The 22,824-nt window shown below is 40.4% G+C and overlaps 1 protein-coding gene across 1 annotated transcript in view; it reads left to right on the forward strand.

Moving 5' to 3' along the window:
- The window catches only part of RNF175 (ring finger protein 175), a gene marked incomplete at both ends in the record, with an annotated part of 77,061 nt that overhangs the window by 44,574 nt on the left and 9,663 nt on the right, over nt 1–22,824 (forward strand). Inside the window, 4 exon segments of the mRNA XM_082837960.1 lie at nt 8,247–8,354; nt 12,687–12,807; nt 17,167–17,297; nt 20,538–20,639. Coding sequence (XP_082694086.1) covers nt 8,247–8,354; nt 12,687–12,807; nt 17,167–17,297; nt 20,538–20,639 — 462 coding nt within the window.

Raw genomic sequence — 22,824 nt, forward strand, 5'->3', positions numbered from 1 at the left:
TCAGCTTAAAACACACACACACACACACACACACACACACACACACACATATATATAGTTACATGTATATGAAACTCATGAACCACAAACCAAAAACCCACAATAGAAATACCAAAAAATAAAGTGAAAAGAACTCTAACCTAACACTAAAGAAAATCATCAAACCACGGGGGAAGAGACTAAAAGAAGGAGAAAGGAACAGAGAACTACAAAAATGACCAAAAACCAATTAACAAAATGGCAATAAGTACATACTTATCATAAGAACTTTAAATGTAAATGAACTAAATGCTCCAATCAAAGGACATAGGGTGGGTGAATGGATAAAAAAAAACAACCCAAACCCATTTATATGTTGGCTTCACATCAGATCTAAAAACACACACTGACTTAAAGTGAAAGGATGGGAAAAGATATTCCATGCAAATGGAAACTAAAAGAAAGCTAGGGTAGCAATACTCATATCAGACAAAATAGACTTTAAAACAAAGACTAAAACAAAAGACAAAGAAAGGCATTACAAAATTATAAAGGGGTCAGTCCAAGAAAAGTATATAATATCTGTGAATATTTATGCACCCAACATTAGGAGGACCTAAATACAATATAACAAATATTAACAGACATAAAGGGAGAAATCGACAGCAGTACAGTAAGAGCAAGGGATTTTACTGTTCCACTTATATCAATGGATAGATCAGCCAGATAGAAAATCAGTAAGGAAACACTGGCCTTAAATGATTAGATCAGATGAACTTAATAGATATATATAGAACACTGCATCCAGAAACTGCAGAATACACATTCTTTTCAAGTGCACATGGAACATTCTCCAGGGTAGATAACATGCTAGGCCATGTGTCAAACAAGTGTCAATAAATTTAAGAACATCAAAATCATATCAAGTGTTTTTCCTGATCACAACAGTATAAAAGTAGAAATCAATTACAAGAAAAAAACTGGAAAAAATATAAACACATGGATACTAAACAACTTGCTACTAAACGACCAATGGGTGAACAAAGAAATAAAAAGGAAATCAAAAAACACCTCAAGACAAATGAAAATGGAAAAACAAAGATCCAAAATCTATGGGATGCAGCGAATCAGTTTTAAGAGGGAAGTTCATAGCAATACAGGCGAACCTCAAGAAACAAGAAAAATCTCAAATAAACAACCTAAATTTACAACTAAAAGGAACTAGAAAAAGAAGACTATACAAAGCCCAAAGTTAGTAGAAGAATGGAAATAATAAAGATCAAAGTGGAAATAAATGAAATAGAGACTTTAAAAAAATTAAAAAGATCAATGAAACTAAGAGCTGTTTCTTTGAAAAGATAAACAAAACTGATGAACCTTTAGCCAGTCTCATTGAGAAAAAAGGAGAGGGCCCAAGTAAATAAAATCAGAAGTGAAATAGGAGAAATTACAACCAATATCACAAACATACAAACAATCATAAGAGACTACTATGAATAATTATCTGCCAACAAATTACACAACCTAGAAAAAATGGATAAATTGCTAGAAAAATACAATCTTCCAAGACTGAATCAGGATGAAATAGAAAATCTGAAAAGACCAATTACTAGTAATGAAATTGAATCAGTAATCAAAAACTTCCAACAAACAAAAGTCCAGGACCAGATGCTTCACAGGGAGTTCTACCAAACATTTAAAGAAGAGTTAATACTAATCCTTCTCAAACTATTCCAAAAAATTAAAGAGGAAGGAACACTCTCAAACTCAATCTACAAGGCTAGTAATACCCTGATACCAAAACCAGACAAAAACACTACCAAAAAAGAAAATTACAGGCCAATATCCTTGATGATCATAGATGTAAATATCTTCAAAAAATATTAGGAAACCAAATTCAACAATACATTAAAAGGATCATACACCATGATCAAGTGGGATTTATTCCAGGGATGCAAGGACAGTTCAGCATCCACAGATCAATCAACATGATACACCACATTAACAAAACAAAGGATAAAAATCACATGATCATCTCAATGGGTTCAGAAAAGGCATTTGACAAAATTCAACATTGATTTATGATAAAAACTCTCAACAAAGTGGGTATAGAGGGAACATACCCCAACATACTAAATTCCATTTATGACAAACCCACAGCTAACATCATACTCAACAGTGATAATCTGGACACTTCTCCTCTAAGATCAGGAACAAGACAAGGATGTCCACTCTCATCACTTTTATTCAACATATTGATAGTTTTGGAAGTCCTAGCCACAGCAATCAGAGGAGTAAAAGAAGTAAAAGGAATCTAAATTTGAAAGGAAGAGGTAAAACTGTCACTGTTTGCAGATGACATGATACTATACATAGAAAATCCTAAAGATGTCACCAGAAAAATACTAGAGCTCATTAATGAATTTGGTAAAGTTGCAGGATATAAAATTAATACAAAGAAATCTGTTGCATTTCTATACACTAACAATGAACTATCAGATATAGAAATTAAGGAAACAATCCCACTTATCATAGCATCAAAAAGAGTAAAATACCTAGGAATAACCTACCTAAGGAGGTAAAAGACCTATAGTCAGAAAATTGTAAGACACTGATAAGAGAAATTGAAGATGACACAAACAGAGAGATATACTGGGCTTATGGACTGGAAGAATTAATATTGTTTAAATATCCATACTACCCAAGGCAATCTACAGATTCAATGCAATTCCTATTAAAATACCAATGGCATTTTTCACAAACAGTCCTAGAATTTGTATGGAATCACAAAAGACCCCAAATGGCCAAAACAATCTTGAGAAAGAAGAACTGAGCTGGAGGTATCACACTCCCTGATTTCAAACCATACTACAAAGCTATAGCAATCAAAACAGTATGGTACTGGCACAGAAACAGACACTTAGATCAGTGGAACAGAATAGAGAGTCCAGAAATAAACCCATGCTAATATGGTCAATTAGTCTACAATAAAGGAGGCAAGAATATACAATGGCGAAAAGACAGTCTCTTCAGTAAATGGCACTGGGAAAACTGAACAGCTACATGTAAAAGAATGAAACTAGACCATTTTCTTACACTATATACAAAAATAAACTCAAAATGGATTGACGGTTTAAATTTAAGACCTGAAACCATAAAAATCCTAGAAGAAAACATAGGCAGTATGCTCTTTGACATCAGTTTTTGCAGTATTTTTTTGATCTGTCTCCTCAGGCAAGGACAACAAAAGCAAAAATAAACAAATGGGACCACATCAAACTAAAAAGCTTTTGCACAGCAATGGAAACTATTAAAAATGAAAAGGTAACCTAGTGCATGGGAGAAGATATTTGCAAATGATATGTTCAATAAGGGGTTAATCTCCAAATATATAAAGAACTCATACAACTCTATCAAAAACCAACAATCCATTTCAAAAGTGGGCTAAGGACATGAATAGACATTTTTCCAAAGAAGACATACAGATGGCCAACAGGCACATGAAAAGATGCTCAACATCAATCATCAGGGAAATGCAAATCAAAACCATAATGAGATATTATCTCACACATATCAAATGGCTATTATCAAAAAGACAAGAAGTAATAAGTGTTGGCAAGAATGTGAAGAAAAGGGAACCCTTGTGCACTGTGGGTGGGACTGTAAACTGGTGGAGCCACTATGGAAAACAGTATGGAGGTTCTTTAAAAAAATGTTTAAATACAATTGCCTTACCACCCAGCAATTCCTCTTTTGGGTATTTAATCAAAGAAAACAAAAACACTAATTTAAAAACATGTGTGCTCCCCCATGTTCATGGCAGCATTTACAATAGCCAATATATGGAAGCAGCCTAGGTGTCCATCAATAGCTGAATGGATAAAGAAGATAGGGTATATACCCACAATGGAATATTACTCAGCCATTGAAATTATCAAAGTTTACATTTTGATTGGACAACATGGATGGACCTACAGGGTGTTATACTAAGTTTAAAAGTCAGACAAAGACAAATACCATATATTACTTATATGTGGAATGTAAAAACAAACAAACAAATGAAAAAACATAACCAAACAGAGTCATAGATACAGAGGACAAACTAGTAGTTGCCACAGGGGAAGGGAGTGGAGGAATGGGTGAAATAGGTGAAAGGAATTAAGAAGTACAAACTTTGGGACTTCCCTGGTGGTCCAGTGGTAAAGAATCCATCTTACAATGCAGGGGACGCAGGTTTGATCCCTGGTTGGGGAACTAAGATCCCACATACCTCGAGGCAACTAAGCCTGCATGCCACAGCTACAGATCCCACACACCTTGGAGCCTGCGCGCCACAACTAGAAAAGAGAAAAACCTGCTCGCCACTAGAGAGAAGCCCACGTACCACAATGAAGAGGCCTCGCACTTCAACAAAAGATCCTGCATGCCTCAATGAAGATTCCATGTGCCACAGCTATGTCCCAAGGCAGCCAAAATTAAAAATAAATTAAATAATTTTTTAAAAAAGAAGTACAAATTTCATGTTATAAAGTAAGTAAGTTACAGGAATGCAATGTACAGGCATACCTTTTGCGTCGGGTTCCAGACCACTGCAATAGAGTGAGTCACACAAGTTTTCTGGTTCCCCAGTGCACATAAAAGTTTACACTATATATGCTTACACTATACTGTACCCTATTAAGTGTGCGATAAAAATATATTCAAAAAAACGATGTACATACCTTAATTTTAAAATATGTATTGCTAAAATGTGCTAACCATCATCTGAGCCTTCAGCAAGTTGTACTCTTGTTGCTGGCGGAGGGTCTTGCCTCCATGTTGGTGGCTGCTGACTGATCAGGGTGGTGGCCACTGAAGGCTGGGACTGCTGTGGCTATTTCTTAAAATAAGACAGCGAAGTCTGCCTCATCGATTGACTCTTTCATGGACGATTTCTCTGCAGCATGTGGTGCTGTTTGATAGCATTTTACCCACATAGAACTTCTCTCAAAATTGGAGTCAGTCCTCTCACACCCTGCTGCTGCTTCATCAACTGAGTTTATGTAATATTCCAAATCCTTTGCTGTCATTTGAACAGTCTTCACAGCATCTTCACCAGGAGAAGATTCCATCTAAAGAAACCACTTTCTTTGTTCATCCACATGAAGCAATTCCTCGTTTATTCAAATTTTATCAGGAGATTGCAGCAATTTGGTCGCATCTTCAAGTTCCACATCGAATTCTAGTTCTCTTGCTATCTCCACCACATCTGCAGTTCCTTCTTCCACTGAAGTCTTGAACTCCTCAAAGTCATCCATGAGGGTTGGAATGAGCTTCTTCCAAACTCCTGTCAATGCTGATATTTTTACCTGTTCCCATGAATCACAAGTATTCTTAAAGGCATTTAGAATGGTGAATCCTTTCCAGGAAGTTTTTTATTTACTTTGCCCAGATCCATCAGAGGATTCACTATTTATGACAGCTATGAGATGTACTTCTTAAAAAATAAGAATTGAAAATTGAAATTGGTCCTTGATTCATGGGCTGCAGAATCGATATTGTATTAGTAGGCATAAAAGCATTAATCTCATTGTCCATCTCTATCAGAACTCTTGAGTGACCAGGTGCGTTGTCAATGAGCAGTAATATTTTGAATCTTTTTTTCTGAGGAGTACTAAGTATTCAGTAAACCTCGTTGCAATCAGATGTGCTGCCATGTAGGCTTTGTTGTTCCATTTATAGAGCAGAGGCAGAATAGACTGAGCATAACTCTTCAGGGCCCTAGGATTTTTCAGAATGGTAGATGAGCATTGTCTTCGACTTAAAGTCACCAGCTACATTAAACCCTAACAAGAGTGTCAGCCTGTCCTTTGAAGCTTTGAAGCCAGGCATTGACTTCTCTTCTCTAGCTGTGAAAGTCCTAGAAGGCATCTTCCAATAGAAAGCTGTTTTGTCCACATTGAAAATGTGTTGTTTAGTGCAGCCACCGTCATTAATTATCTTAACTAGATCTTCTGGATAACTTGCCGCAGCTTCCTGGTGCAACAGCACTTGCTGCTTCACCTTGCACTTTTGTGTTACAGAGCTAGCGTCTTTCTTTAAATCTTATGAACCAACCTCTGCTAGCTTCAAACTTTTCTTCTGCAGCTTCTTCACGTCTCTCAGGCTTCAGGAAATTGAAGGGAGTTAGGGCCTTGCTCTGGATTAGGCTTTGGCTTAAGAGAATGTAGTGGCTGGTTTGATCCTCTATCCAGACCAATAAAACTTTCTCCACATCAGCAATAAGGCTGTTTCACTTTCATTTCTGTGTTCACTGGAGCAGCACTTTTAAATTCCTTCAAGTACTTTTCCTTTGCATCCACAATTTGGCTCGCTGTTTGGTGCAAGAGGCCTAGCTCTCAGCCTGCTTCTGCTTTGACATGCCTGCCTCACTATGCTTAATCATTTCTAGCTTCTGATTTAAAGTGAGAGACACGCAACTCTTCCTTTCACTTCAGCACTGGGGCCATTGTAGGGTTATTAATTGGCCTGATTTCAATATTGTTGTGTCCCAGGGAACAGGGAGGCCTGAGAAGAGGGAGAGAGATGGGGGAATGACCAGTTGATGGAACAGTCAGAACACACTGTGTTTATCAATTAAGTTTGCCATCTTACATGGGTGTGGTTTGTGGTGCCCCAAAACAATGACAATAGTAACATCAAAGATCACTGATCACATGTCATCATAACAAATATAATAATAATAAAGTTTGAAATCTTGCAAGAACTACCAAAATGGGACACAGAGACAAAAAGTGAGCAAATGCTGTTGGAAAAAATGGCACATATAGACTTGCTCGACAAAGGGTTGACACAAGCCTTCAATTTGTAAAAACAAACAAACAAAAAAACCCCCGCAGTATCTGCAAAGTGCAATAAAGCGAGGTCTGCCTGTATAGTTGATAATATAGTAATAACTTTGTATTGTGATAGATGGTAACCAGACTCATGGTGGTGATCATTTCGTAATGCATAAAAATGTCAACTCACTATGTTGTACACCTGAAACTAATAAAATATCATAAGTCAACTATACTTCAATAAAAATTTTAAAAAATAACGCTGAAACATTGCATCAGTAATACCATAGAACATAAGCATTTGGTGCAATGTCTCCAACAGGGAGGAAGTTGGGGAAGGTGAGAGTTGGGGACAGGGCTCCAGGGGTCAGAGGTAAAAGGGGGGGCCAGGTCTTTTGAGGGAGACTCTGAATGAAGTTTGGGGTGAAATGCAGGAGAGGGGCTTCAAGAGGATGAGGAGGGAAAGGGCTGAGGGTGAACAGGGCCCCCTGCCATTGTTCACCCTTGTGTGCAATGTGCCAGCACCCCCTATCTTCTCTGGGCACCAAGCCTGGGGCCCCCAGCCCTCCTCCTTCCACCCTCTCTTCTTGTTCCAGTGGCAAGAGTCCTTGTACCACGGTGTCCCAGGAATGGAGCTGTGCCTCCATCCTCTTCCCACATTCTCTCAGGCACAAAGCAGCCGTGTGGCCTTTCTGTAGTTTTTCTAAGGGCTTTTACTGCCTGGAACGAGGGAAATGAACAGGGTACACGGCTCCTTCTAGATCATCTCCACTCTTGCCCTCATTCTCTATACTCTTCCTTCTCCACTTGGACCCTGTGGGAAGAGGGAAAGGCCTTAGAAGTCATCATGGTGAGTGTGGGACACACAAAGGACCCATCCACATAGCAGAAAAAGCAAGTCTGAAGCACTCTTGCTCCAGGACTGGGGTTGGGGTGCTGTTTGAGTGGAGAGGCGATGGTGTGAGGGCTGGTGATGCTTGCCCTGGGGCTGGGGCAGCAGGAGGGAAGAGAAACTCCTGGGGGTCTCCCCTCTAGACTTCTCTTCCCATCTTTTGCTTGCCTCCAAAGTACTCCTGCCAAAACCACTCTAAGCTAACCTAGGGCCAAATGAGAAAAGGAGGAGAGGAAGGTAGGCAGGGTCCCATATAGAATAACCAGTCCTGAAGGCCATTTTTACATGAGGAACATAAATAAGTCACAATGAATTTACATATGCATATACACAGAAACACATGTGCATGATAGTACTGTTTATATACTGCTTGTTGATAGTGTATTAAAACTCAAGATAATTACGGGGTTTAGCTGATATAATATACTCATGTTCTGTATATTGCATAATGAATAGTATTTTAGAAACTAAAAATTGACTTATAACAATTTTCTAAAAAGGTAAAATATTTTATAGTACATCGTGTTTTATGCTTCTCCCCATTTTTTACTCCACAGATTGGTCTACAAATGGTTTCTTCTCATCCAAAAAATCAGCTGTGCATTTGGTGCTGTGGGTTATTTGGCTATCATGTTTACAATGTGTGGATTCAATTTATTTTTCAAGTAAGTATCTCCAATTAAGACATTCATATCTCCAAGCACTTGCTTATAACATTCACCTGGTCGAGTTCTCTGTCTCTGGAAGCCACGTTTGGCCCTACACTTTTCCATGCACACGTTGTTTATAGGCCTATCATTGGTATCGTAGATATCACTGGGGAAAACCAGGAGAAAAGGAAGAGAAAACCCACAGATTTAAAAGTTTTGCAAAAATTATAAGCTTTAAAGAGAATCTATACGTGGTCTATAAGTTTAAAAGATCACCATTAAAAGCAGGCTGACAGGGCTTCCCTGGTGGCGCAGTGGTTAAGAACCCACCTGACAATGCAGGGGACATGGGTTCGAGCCCTGGTCCGGGAAGATCCCACATGCCGCGGAGCAACTAAGCCTGTGCGCCACAACTACAGAGCCTCCACTCTAGAGACCGTGAACCACAACTACTGAAGCCTGCACGCCTAGAGCCCCTGCTCTGCAGCAAGAGAAGCCACCCAATGAGAAGCCCACGCACTGCAATGAAGAGTAGCCCCCAATCACCGCAACTAGAGAAAAGCCCGCGCGCAGCAACAAAGACCCAATGCAGCCAAATAAATAAATAAATTTAAACAAACAAACAAAAAAGTAGGCTGACATTTATGGTAAAGTAGTTCTTACTGAACTACAAATTTCCCTTCCACAAAATCCTGAAGTGTCATTTCCTTCTATAGATCTTCTTCCTTAAAACCTCTAGAAGTATGCTATCCAATACAGTAGCCACTAGCCTATGTAGCTACGGAGCACTTAAATTATGACATAAGAGGGGCTGTAAGTCTAAAATACACATTGGATTTCAAAGACAGCATAAGAAAATAATTCTTCTATTGATTATATGCTGAGATGATAGTACTCTGAATGTATTGGTGAAATTATTTTATGTTTCTTTTTACCTTTTTAGTGTGGCTACAAGAAAACTTTTAATTTTGTCCAATCTATATTTCCACTGGACAGCACTGCTCTAGAATTTTGTTTCTGGTATCCATGAAATCCCTTTTGCTGGGAGCAGTTAGGAAAAGAGGAAACTGAGTACTGAAACTTTCACTGAAAGAGAGGTGAAGAGATAAAAAAACAAGAAAGTCTAAGGAGAAATAAAGGAAATTGGGATAATAATATCTATGACTCAGAACCATGCTCCCATTGCGAAGATGGTTGCTGAGATATGCTACGGGTGAGGGTCTCACAGGCAGAGCTGAGGCTGTGTAATCAACCTATGTCCTAGAAAGGGAATGTAAGACATACTGCACAGCCATGGAAAACATGTCAAATGAAAAATTTCCTGGAAGATCTGTCACATCAAAGTTACTCTAAATCTCTAGGACCTTAACAGAAATTCAGAGGCAGAGGCCAGCAACTCTTAACTCATAAAATAAGGAAGACAGGGCTTCCCTGGTGGCGCAGTGGTTAAGAATCCACCTGCCAATGTAGGTGACACGGGTTCGAGCCCTGGTCCAGGAAGATCCTACATGCCGTGGAGCAACTAAGCCCGTGCACCACAACTACTGAGCCTGTGCTCTAGAGCCCGCGAGCCACAACTACTGAGCCCACATGCCACAACTACTGAAGCCTGCACACCTAAAGCCTATGATCTGCAACAAGAGAAGCCATCGCAATGAGAAGCCAGTGCACCGCAACGAAGAGTAGCCCCAGCTCGCTGCAACTAGAGAAAGCCCGCGTGCAGCAATGAAGACACAACACAGCCAAAAATAAAATAAATTTTAAAAACTACTTTAAAAAATAATAATAATAAATAAATAAAATAAGGAAGACAATCAGATGGAGAGCCAGCCCTGGGAGGAAGGGCTCTTCCTATGGCAACATAGCAATCTGATTTTATAAGTATTTCATGAAACTTTCAGAGCGGGAACTCCTACCATTCTCTAGCAGGAAAGGGATAGAAAATAACTGTACAGATCTATTATTATTAGTTTAAACTATAGAAAGACACGGATTTATTTTTTTAGCATACTGTCTGTATTACTTTAATGAATGTAAAAGTATTCATAAGGACTTTTATGAAGTTACTTGGGAATAGAGTTGCCCCAAGATTATTATCCATATAATTTTAAGATCCTTAACCAGGAATTCTCCTATAGTGAGGCATTCAAAGAATCTAACCCTTCAGATGGGAAGGAACTATTTTTTTCACTACTAATTTTTCTTGAGCATTATGGTATTAAGATTCTTTTCTGTGGAACCACGAGTTCATTGCTACACTTTTTATTAATTAGATTATAAATACGTGCTCCCCTGGGTATGGAGGGAAAGTCATCTTCATTCTTTCTCACTGCCCCAATTCTCAAATATTGAAAGGATGAAACCACCCGCTGTGTTGGAATTCCCGGTTCGCATTACCAAAAGATGGCTGCCCTCTAGGTCTACACAGCTCTCTGCCTTTACCATTTCCTCCTCAAATTAAGAGTACAAAAACTGCCAGAAGAAGGTTCCAAAGACAGATTTCCCAACGCCTCTCCTCTCTCCACTTCCTTCCCAACTCAGTCAGACCCACCTACATCCATTGCTAGTATTTGAGACTGTTTACAGAGATAGCACATCAAAAGTGCAATGATTAAGATCCAGACATTACATTAGAAGCTAATCATTTACTTTCTTTTTGAATTTTTTTTAATACAGCAGGTTCTTATTAGTTATCTATTTTATATGTATTAGTATATATAGGTCAATCCCAATCTCCCAATTCATCCCACCACCACCAATCCCCCCCTGCCCCTGCTTTCCCCCCTTGGTGTCCATACGTTTGTTCTCTACATCTGTGTCTCTATTTCTGCCTTGCAAAACTGTTCATCTGAACCATTTTTCTAGATTCCACATATATGCATTAATGTACAATATTTGTTTTTCTCTTTCTGACTTACTTCACTCTGTATGACAGTCTCTAGGTCCATCCACGTCTCTACAAATGACCCAATGGAATATTACTTATGGCTGAGTAATATTCCATTGTATATATGTAACATATCTTCTTTATCCATTCTTCTTCTGTCAATGGGCATTTAGGTTGCTTCCATGACCTGGCTATTGTAAAGAGTGTTGCAATGAACATTTGGTGCATGTGTCTTTTTAAATTATGGTTTTCTCTGGGTATATGCCCAGTAGTGGATTGCTGCGTCATATGGTAGTCTTATTTTCAGTTTTTTAAGGAACCTCCATACTGTTCTCCATAGTGGCTGTATCAATTTACATTCCCACCAACAGTGCGTGAGGGTTCCCTTTTCTCCACACCCTCTCCAGCATTTGTTGTTTGTAGATTTTCTGATGATGCCCATTCTAACTGGTGTGAGGTGATATAATCATTTACTTTTTAAAGAAACATTTACCTTTAAAAAAGAAATAGGGGTTGTCATAGAGAATCCTAGTGCATTTGAAATATGATCCAACTTGCAAAAAGATTTTTTTTATTAACACACGGCAACCACGGCATAGCAGCAAAAGGCATCAAAATTTGCGCTTGATTCCTGGTTTCATTTTGTACCAATTGTCATGTTAAGCAAATCACTTTTTCTAAGTCTCCGTTTTTTCAAAGGTAAATTGGGGATAATAATATCTATCTCAAATATTTTTAGGAAAGATAAAGTATTTGAAAGCATTCTGTAAAATCTAAGTTTGATAGCAGGGATTCTCAACCCTAGCTGCTGCCCCGACCTCACCCCAGGCCACTTAAATTAGAGCCCCTGAAAGTGGGCTCGTGTATCAGTATATGTTTAAATCTCCCCCAGGTGATTCCAATCTACAATTAGGGCTGAGAATCATTGGACTATTAAAGAGGTTCCTAATGTTAGTGGACCACTGCAATCACCTGGTGTCTGCAGAGCCTCCAAAAATATTGCTGCACAGGCCCCACCCCCAGAAAGCCTGATGTAATTGGCCCAGGGTGCAGCCTGGGGATGGAGGTTTTTACAAGCTGCCCAGGTTTTTCTACACGCAGCCAAGCTTGAGAACTGCTGGTTAGAGTTGGCTTGTCTCAGCACTGCAGTCCTAAGAAGCCTTTAAACATTCTCAATAATGACTTTGTCCACTTAGCCCTGAGTAGTAAAATTTGAATGGAATTGAGAGAATTTTAAATTATTTCATTAAAAAAAAATTAAACAAATAAGTGGGGGGAAATACCACCAAGGCTCTGTTAGATACCATGGCAGGAAATACTGGGTTGCCCAAAAAGTTCGTTTGGGGTTTTTGACCAATCCAAATGAACTTTTTGGCCAACCCAATACTTTCCAAGCTGCAGCCCTCACCCATCCCCACAAATGCCACATCCTTACATCCCTTCACTGTTGTTCTCAATAGAATCAAGGCTAGAGATTCCATGGATTTTGGCATCATGCCCTCGTTCTATGGCCTCTACTATGGAGTAATGAGGATAGACTTTGCAGAGATCTGCTCAGTTTACATGGCTTCTACTATAGGGGAAGCGTTGCTTTCATTCTTTGAAATCATTTATGGTACATGGAAAAATGGTCTCATCTTACACATTTGCATCCATTTTCAAAAATAGATAAGTCTTTTTTGGTTCTGTCAGCCCAACTGCTCCCTGGATTCTCCTGGCATCAGATTATCTGAAAGTAACCATGTCTAGCATACTCCAATTGCCAACATATAAAGGATTAGTAAAAAATCAGCAATAACAAAAACACTTGATCTCTGCTAATGCAAATAAAAGTCATATTTTATGCACATAAAACACTTTAGAATCAACCAATGCCTCATCATAAAGATATGATGTTATCATTATCATTATACAGCAGTTATCATTATACAGCATTTGAAGAAGTAGAAGACAAAAAAAGTGTGCTAAATGTATTCTAACTGTAATATTCTTCCCTGGAATTTAAAAAAATCCCTAGTAGTTTTTTTTTTTTAACTCTCTTAAAATTAAAACTCAGAATGGACATACTTTCTGGTTAGATGGATTCCAGATTCAGATATTAGGAGTATCCATCTGTGTCTAACACATGCACATCTCTTAAAAACTTGCATACCAAGGGCTCCAGGGAAGACCCAGTGGTTTCAGAAATTCCACATCTCTGCCCTCTACCAGTCTTTTGGTACACAGCCAGATGGAAAATGGAAAAACCAGTGTGAGTGGCAAGAGAAGAGTGAACTTCTGGACTGTTATTCTCCCTCTCTTTATGGGACAGGACTGAGTAAACAAGACCTTGACTTCACCCCCCATCTCTGTAGGCTCCATCTTACTCTTTTCCTAGAGCCTGGAATCCAACTTCTATAGTGAAATTCTGGAATTGCCCTGCCATGTGTAATCTCTGAGACAACTGCCTTTCTTATAAGGTTTAAGGTGAACACAGGAGGGAGCATTTTTGCTCCTACTTCCTCCAACAAAAACCAGAGCCATCCCCCCTCTAAAAAATTCCCAAAGCCTCTTGTGCTTGTTTAGGGACAGGAGAGGAAGAGAAGAGTTGTATGTCCTCTGTTCGCCAGTGAACCAGGAAGAAGAGACTTAACCTGGCAAGACAACCAAGTCTTTAAGCACCAACATCCTGGAGATTTCTCACCTGACCCCACCCCACCAGTCTTCAACATCTTGTCATCTCCTGTCATCCTCTTTCCAACCACCAGAGACATAAAAACCCCTGCCTCGAGCCATTGGCACAGCCATCTGTGACTTAAACTGATGGGGTGTGTGTGTGTGTGTGTGTGTGTGTGCGTGCATGCATACTTGTGACAGAGGTAAAGAGGAAGCAAAGGATGAGCACTCTCCATTCTCACCCCAGCGCCCAAGCCCCACACTAATTGTCAGACTCTGGGAGTGGAGCCAGTGCATCTGCTTTGTTTTAAAAGCTCCCTAGAAAAAGGAATGAGCTATTAAGCCATGCCAAACTTGGATGAATTGTAAATATATATTGCTAAGTGAAAGAAGCCAGCCTGAAAAGGCTACATACTACACGACTCCACTTCTATGACAATTTGAAAAAGGTACAGCTATGGAGATGCTAAAGAGATCTGTGGTTGCCAGGGGGTTAGGGAGGGAGCAGGGTTGAATGTGTGAAGCACAGGTTATTTGTTAGGGTGGTGAAGTTATTCTGTGTGATACTCTAATGGTGAATACATGACACTATGCATTTGTCAAAATCAACAGTATTTTATAGTGGAAAGGGTAAACCTTAATGTATGCAAATCTTAAGAAGTCATTTAGGATGTCAGGGAATGCCAGGATAGAATGTAGACTGTGACAAAAGAGTTCAACTGTATTACAAATGTATGAAATAACCTCACTGAAGGGGGTGGGGGGAAAGTGCTGACCTAAGTCACTTTGAAATGAGTGGAGATCTAAGATTAAAAGCAAAAGGAACTATACATAAGCACTGTATGCTAGTTCATAAAGTAGTTTCCCTCAGGGCTATGGGTTAACTATTTTGATACCACTATACATGTATTCTGGAATTGGACTACCAAGTAAATGGAAGACCGATTGTGGGAGCTACATTTCTTACTCTCAGAAGCTTACATACAGGCAAGGAGAAAAGGCTAGATTTATCTATGTAGTAATGGATGAGTCAAAGACGTCAATCTGAACTCATGTTTAGCTTAATGTATCTTAATGTAGATGATACATATAGAAATATTTATAGATATGTGTATACACATGGGTTAGTATATACAGACATATTTCCTTGCTCTGTCAGCTACGAAGCCCTAGAAGCAATGACACCTCAGTAGCATTGAGCACACCAAGTACCCAGATCTTGGTTTCTAATACCATTCTATAATAAGAGGAAGCAGTGTTTCTTGGAAAAATGACTGACTCTGATCTTGGCAGGGAATACACAATAGGAGCCTGGAGTACCTTGTAGTGTCAGAAAGTAAGGAAGTGCTCAAAAAAACCCCACACAAGAAAAAACCCACAATGATGAGGATATGTCAAAGAGACACAGAAGCCAACTGAAAGAGAGCCCAATGGCCAAAGCTGAAACAATTTGAGCAACACAATGGTAGGTAGTAGTAGTAGTAATAGTATTGGGTTATAATTCGAAGTATAGAATAAATATCCATGAGTCCATAGTGACATAAATGATTGGATAGATAAATAAATTAAATAAATAGAGGAGAATAGAAAAATCTCCTATGCAGAAGAATTCCACATAATTTATGTAGATACTCCACCCTTAAGAAGCTTGTGTGGTTAAATGTTATGTGTCAACTTGACTAGGCTCTGGCATCCAGTTGTTTGATCAAACACCAGTCTACGTGTTGCTTTGAATGTATTTTGTAGATATGATTAACTTTAAGGGAAAGAAAATACGCTTGAAAATATGGATGGGTCTTAGCTAATCAGTCGAAGGCCTTAAGGGCAAAAACTGAAGTTTCCCTGAGAAGAAGGAATACTGCCTTAAGTCTGAAATAACTCTTTGCAGTTTACAGCCTGCTAGCCTGCCCTCCAGGTTTCAGACTTCCCAGCCCCGAGTCTTTAAAATGAGTCTCTCTCTCCCTCTCCCTCCCTCCCTCCCTCTCTCTCTCTCTCTTTCTCTCTCTCTCCACACACACACACACTCATGCATATCCTATCAGTTCCATTTCTCTGGAGAACGCTGACTAATACAGAGGTGGAGCATAACTTATAACTTCCCACTCCTTAAGTGTGGGCTGCTCATGGTGATGACGACTTCCTTCCAAAGAGTACAGTATAAAAAGAAGTAAAAGAACGAGTAGCTTTATAGTGGAGAAATTTGACAACCACCACCTCAAGCTAGGTGATCTAGGTCAACATTAACAGGGACGTCATGTTGATGGCATGTACCCTTGCTACGGTGTGGTAGGAATGGCACTTCACCTCTGTTATCTTCCTCCCTAAAACCATAACCCCAGCGGAACCAAGAGAAGAAACATCAGCTAAATTCCAAGTGAAGGACATTCTACAAAATACCTGCCTCCAAAACCCTCAAAGTCAGAAGGAAACCAAAGTCTGAGAAACTGCCAAAGCCGAGAGGAGCCCAAGGAGACACAATAATTAATGGTATCCTAGGTGGGGTTTTGAAACAAAATAAGGACATTAAGGGAAAACCAAGTAATCTGAATAAAGTATACACTTTATTTCATAATAAGGTATCAATGTTGGCTCATTAATTGTGACAAATGTACTATACTGATGTAAGATGTCACTGATAGGGGAAACTTGGTATGGGAACTCTGTACTATCTTCGTATCTTTAAGTTTAAAGCTATTATAAAATACATATTTTATTTTTAAAGGAGCTTCTGAGACATTCTAATGTGCTGCTGATGTTGAGAATCACTCCTCATCCACAGCCCTGGGGAGACGCAGTGTCTTAAATTAGAGTTCCAGATGCATTGCCTTATAATGGGATTAGTCTGTGTGCTCCATATAATCACTTGGGATTATATTAAAATTTTAATTATATTAAAATTAATTAAAAGATACATAGATGCCTGGGTTTACTCCAGATCTATGAATCAGAGTCTCCAGGAAAATAAAGGGAAGGGTCAGGCTCTGGGTGAACTTAAAAAGCTTCCCGTGTGAGTCTGCACTTACAGCTCTGGATAAAAACTGTTCCTCTCAAAGGATTTCTTGGTGGGGAGGTTAGGTAGTTACAATTAGCGATGTGCTTTGGGTCCATTTGGGGTGCAGTGGGGTTTTGCCTAGAAACCTTTACCCCACAGTAGCATTGTCCCTATGGGAAAAAGTGTTTCAAGTTCTAAACCACCAGAGAAACAGTAAAGACTACGTTCCCAAGCCTGGCAGTGGCTTCCCTGTGTTCCGAGAATGGTGTTGCTCTGTGCCTTTCCCCCAACAGTTCTACAGAGTCAGTGGGATGCCCACCAGGAGCTCATCAGACGACATCGGTGCCGCCTGTGGGCAGATCACCGTGGTGCTCAATGAAGAAGGACTCACTGAAAACACCTACCAGCTTTCGTGCAAGCATGTGTATCCTTTCCATGGGAGACCCTTTGGTCTTTATCAAGCCAGTGCCAGGAGGCAGTTTTCAGATAATCTGTGTCAGGCATGGGAGATAGCCAGTCAGGGAAGACTGTCTCATCACTTCCCTCCTCCTTCCTTTTCTCCCCTTACCCCCACCCTCTGCCTTGCTTAACGCTCATCCCCAAACCCCAAGCCTTTATCCTCCCATCCATATTCTTTTTGAGACTTTCTGGCAATCCCTGCTGAATAATGAACTGCTCTTAATTAGCAGGAGGTGAACCTCCTCCTCCAGTAATTTCTTTTTCAAAAAGGAATCTTCATGCCACACAGACAGGAGGGCTGCAGCATCTGTGCAGAGGCTGGCTGGGAAAGCTGGTGAAGCTATAAGCAAACAGGTAGCCAAGAAGGACAAGAGAGAGAAAGGGTTGGGGAGTGAAAAACAGAGTGAAGTTTCAGGTACAGGGAGGAACTCAGGACTCTCCAGGTGGAGCCCGTGTCTGAGTCTCACAGGAACAAGAACGACAAAGCAGTGTTCTTTGCCTGGAAATAATCCTTAGGAACCTGCTTGTGTCAACAGTGGTGATGGGGGAAGCCAAGTATCAGCTTTGGTCTTGAAAAGAGGATAAGGTCACAGGCAGCAGGACACCTTAAGTTACACAAGGAGGGACAAAAACGTGAGCACCCAATTCTTGGACTATTTGGTTCCTCTGCCTATGGGCTGTACCCCAAATTGCTATCTACTGGCTGAGGGATCTTTAGGTATTAGGGACCAGACCAGCCTGTGCCTGGAAACCAGCATCCTCTGGGACTCCAGTAACCGTGAGGAAGATCTCCACTGTGCTGAAAGATACTGAGGTCAAGAACCCAGCAGCCTGCCCTGCCTGAGCAAGTAACTCTGGATACCAGAGTTGTGTTTGCGTTGGCCAACAATCAGTATTTTAATTCTTTTCTTAAGAGAGGGAAGAGAAGGCATCATTTATCTTTATTTTATAGTACAATATCAATTTTATAATATTGCTATGCACTCAGTCGGTTCAAAGCTCTGGCATTATGAGGTGGTTAAACCATCTGTCTTTTGCCTCTGAAGCCCACCTAACTCAATCAGTAATGCCCTAGATGTGCAGCACTCATGATTTGATTCTGTTTAATCTGGACGGATTCCATTTATTCAATCCTGAGAGTCAAAAACTGGACCAGGGCTTCCCTGGTGGCGCAGTGGTTGAGAGTCCGCATGCTGATGCAGGGAACACGGGTTCGTGCCCAGGTCCGGGAGGATCCCACATGCCGTGGAGCGGCTGGGTCCGTGAGCCATGGCCGCTGAGCCTGCGCGTCTGGAGCCTGTGCTCCGCAACGGGAGAGGCCACAAGAGTGAGAGGCCCGCGGACCGCAAAACTAAACTGGACCAAATGCATCTGAAATGTATTATTCCAACATTTAAGTTTTAACATTTTAAGGTGAGAAACACAAAGATACCCCATGTGGAAGTCTATGTGGTTTCTCAGTGTGATACCTTTCCCAAAAAACTATCATTCTTAGTAGAAATTTTCCAAGTCTGGTCCTAGTTTTAAATATGAATTACTTTTCAAATGTTGGAACAGAGCCCCTTCTGCCATTTGCAAGTGGAAGTATTTTCTCCCTCTTCACCTTTAAAAGCCCTTAGGGATTGTTGTACACGTGTGCTTATGTAATCGAAAATGTAGTCACCTTTAAATTTGCTTTGCAGGGAATATTATTAAAGGCCCATTTTAGCATGAGTCATATTAACAAGGAGTGGGCAAACCGGAATCATATGAACAAGGGGGCGGGAATCTGAGTCTTGCTCTGCGGCAATTCTGCCAGTGTGGAAGCTTTGCAGATGAGATTTTGAAGATGAGAGAATATTAAAGAGGAGATGGACATTTCGATGATCGTTCGATGACCCCGGAACTCCATACCTATGTGGAAGATGGGGCTGTACTCCAGCCCTTTTGAATGAAGAGCTGTATGGGTTTTGACTCAGAATCTTTGTTATAATACACTGTATGTTAACCCAAGCATGTTGCAAAAGTGACCCCAACGCCAAGAACGTAAAAGAGTGGGAACCCTTAGTTGCACACAGATCTAATATTGAGGAATCATCTACATGGCCTTGACTTGCCTCCGCCTTCATATCCTCCATCTGTTAGAGAGGGAACATCATTTTTGTTCACACAGGTGTGTAGCAGGCCAGACAGAACATCGCGTGATCTTGATCCAGAAAGCCACACTGGGATCAACGACTGTAGAAATAAATCAACATGATGGATCTCATTATAGTTAATCATTTTACCCAAATCTATAAGCTGTGGAACCTGGGGGAAATACATTTGCAAAAGTAATCGGTTTTGAATGATTCATTCAAATACTTGGTCAATAAATAGGGACTTAGGCACTGCTTAATGTGCTGAGCACAGAGATGAATGAGTCATGGTCCCACAGGTAACATATTGCCCAGGAGAGACATGTAAATACACAGAAAGTCATGACACAGAGTGACTTGTGCTCTGTTAAGACTCCGTCCCTGGTGCTGCAGAAAAACATACAGTTCACTGGCAACTTTGGGGCCAAAGGGTCAAACTTTCTGGACAAGGGGTTGTATACAACTGAATCTGTAAATGCCTAGAGTTTTAGATGTTCATTATAGGTTTATATTCTATTAAAAATAACTGGCCCCTTATCAGTAATAAAAAGTTGAGAAAAAACTTATGAAGCTAACAGAAATATTTGTACATATTCTTGACCACAAATAATTTAAATTTGTCTAGTGCCTAAGACAAGTCTGGTTACATACATAGTAGGTAGTGAGTAGGTGCACAAAAAGCTGAATGGAGAGATGCTACGGTAAACACAGAAAAATGCATGATAAGCGAGACAGAGAAATACAATGATCTGTTTACATAAGACATTCCTGTAAAAAAGCATGTCCACATTCTTTACGTAATTTAATCACAAGAATTGAGTGAGGTAAGAACACATAAGGCCAAGAAGATCAGTAAATTCCTCAGGGTCATAAGCTATTGCAGCTCTGACTCCAGGCTCCTCTGGGACTTGGTGGTTCCCTTGTCCTGCAGAATCTCCCTAAGAGAGTGATGGACACAACTGAGTCATAACCGAGAGCAATTCCCACCTCCACCACTCCGCCCTACAGGTGGGGTCACTTCTATTACATCATCATGAAGCAGACCTTGCCCTTTAATATCCAGAAGCTTCCCTAACAAGATCCCTAAGCTTTCATGAATTCTGCATCCAAGGTTGGTGTATTGTTGGTAAAAAGCAGACGTGCCCTTACTGCAAAGAGAAGGTTGATTTGAAGAGGATGATCAATAACCTGTATCCTTTTTTATAAAGTTATGAAATATTATCTCAAATTTTTTTCTGGTGATGTATACTTTAAACTTTCCTTATCTTCATTATAGGTACAGCAGAAAACGTTCTGTTCTCCCTAACCACCTATTTCACAACAATTTTCTGGTTTCTTTTCTCCCCTGTGCCTACATTACCATTCTAGTTAGGAAGTTAAATGCCAAAAAAGATACATTGTACTCTTTATATTCCACATATTCCACTATTAGGGCTTTAGTGGAAATGTGATGGGACATTGCAAAAGATAGGTGAATATATGGAAGGATAAGATAGGTAGGTAGATAGATAGACAGACAGACAGACAGATAGATAGATAGATATAGATATAGATAGATAGGCAAACAGATAGAGAGATGATAGGTAACAGGTGGATGGGACGAGTGGGTGGGGAGACAAATAGATTAGAATTGAGGGCTTCCCTGGTGGCGCAGTGGTTGAGAGTCTGCCTGCCGATGCAGGGGACATGGGTTCGTGCCCCGGTCCCGGAGGATCCCACGTGCCGCGGAGCGGCTGTGCCCGTGAGCCATGGCCGCTGAGCCTGCGCGCCCGGAGCCTGTGCTCCGCAACGGGAGAGGCCACAACAGTGAGAGGCACGCGTACCGCAAAAAAAAAAAAAAAAAAAAAAAAAAAAAAGAATTGAAATTGTAAAGGCCCCAAATGTGAGCTAGAATAGAAAAGTATTTTGAAGGTGTACCAAATTGTTTTATTTCCAGACATGAGTAGGGGTTTTTCCCCCTGAATTTTGGCTTTTTTAATTCCTTGCTACCGCTCATCTTTTCTTAGGCTAACCTAAGTAATAATAATATTGAAAGGAGTGAAGACCTACTACAAATGGCAGCAAAAGGATTTTTATAGACAGCAGGGATCCCCAACTGAATAAACCCAAATCTCCTTAAGGTCACAGGAAGGGAATGTCCCCACCCAGAGCTGACTACAAAGACTTAGCCCTCAACCCCTCACTGGCCCAAGACCATAGTGTATATCTTCCAGGGGCGTAAATGGAACTAAAACATATCCCCCCGTAAGCAGAAGAGCACTGAAGGGATGGTTTCCGCCTGCCAAGTACTCGCTCTTCTCCTAAGTGACAGCCTTACTGTGCCTTCTGAGTTCCAGTCACCTGCATTCGCAGTGCTAAAGGAGACCCCCACCCTGCCCTCTGCCCCGCCGACTCTTCAAACCCTAAGTGTTTAGTTTGAACCGGCAGTGCTGGCAGCAACGCCCCCATCTCTGGGGACTGCAAACCAAGGAAGGACTTGCAAGCAGGGCAGTGGAGGAGGCAGCGTGCGTGGGCCCCTGGATCTCGGAGCCACATGCCAACAACAGAGAGCACCCCCTGCGGCCACCAGCTCCCTTCCCAGACCTGGCCTGCCTCGCAGAGTCTGTGCAAGGCACGCACAGGCAAGGCTGAAGGCCTGTCATGTGCCTTCCTCTCCTCCACTCATCCTAACACGAGTCCAGAACAGCTTTTGGTTAATAACTTACTTATGAAACTGCAGTACATAAATCTTTGTTATAAAATTGGCGATATGATCATAAATGTCACCTTAACAATCATTTAAATAACAAAGGACAATTGGTTTCTCTGAGAGAAAGAAATGGTCTTGAGAGAAGAAACTTTTGAATACTACATGTACTCTTTTATTTTTCCCTATGAGATACAGAACTTTATTTCTGAATGCAACATCCTAACAACTTCTAAGGCAGCTAAAGAAATACATGTAGTCTTTATTGAGACTCAGTGTAAGATAAAAGCTACATGTGACAAATCTGCCTTTCTGTGTGGAACATTGCTAACAGAGATAGAAGGTATTAATTAAGTTCCCTTAGTACAATTTATCAAAGATGCCAGGATAACATACGTATTATCTATGAACTAATGTTTTTCTTTGAGATATGCAATGAGTTCTCTCTGATGAGCTGAAGGCAGGAGAGCCCAGAGCTGTTTTTGCTCACTATAGTAGTTCCCATTATTCTTGGTTTTCCACTGTAACCATTCCCCCCTTCCCTCTTTTATTTAGTTAGTGACCCTTGCCTTTTATTCTTGTTTGGGATTATGATATTTGGGGATTTTAACGTGGATGGATTCGATTTATTTTTGGAAATTGGGTGTAGTGTAAATAACAATGACTATTTCTGCTACATGGCTGTAGGT

The sequence above is a fragment of the Leucopleurus acutus genome (assembly GCF_964270905.1).
Source record: "Leucopleurus acutus genome assembly, chromosome: 4".
Lineage (NCBI taxonomy): Eukaryota > Metazoa > Chordata > Mammalia > Artiodactyla > Delphinidae > Leucopleurus > Leucopleurus acutus.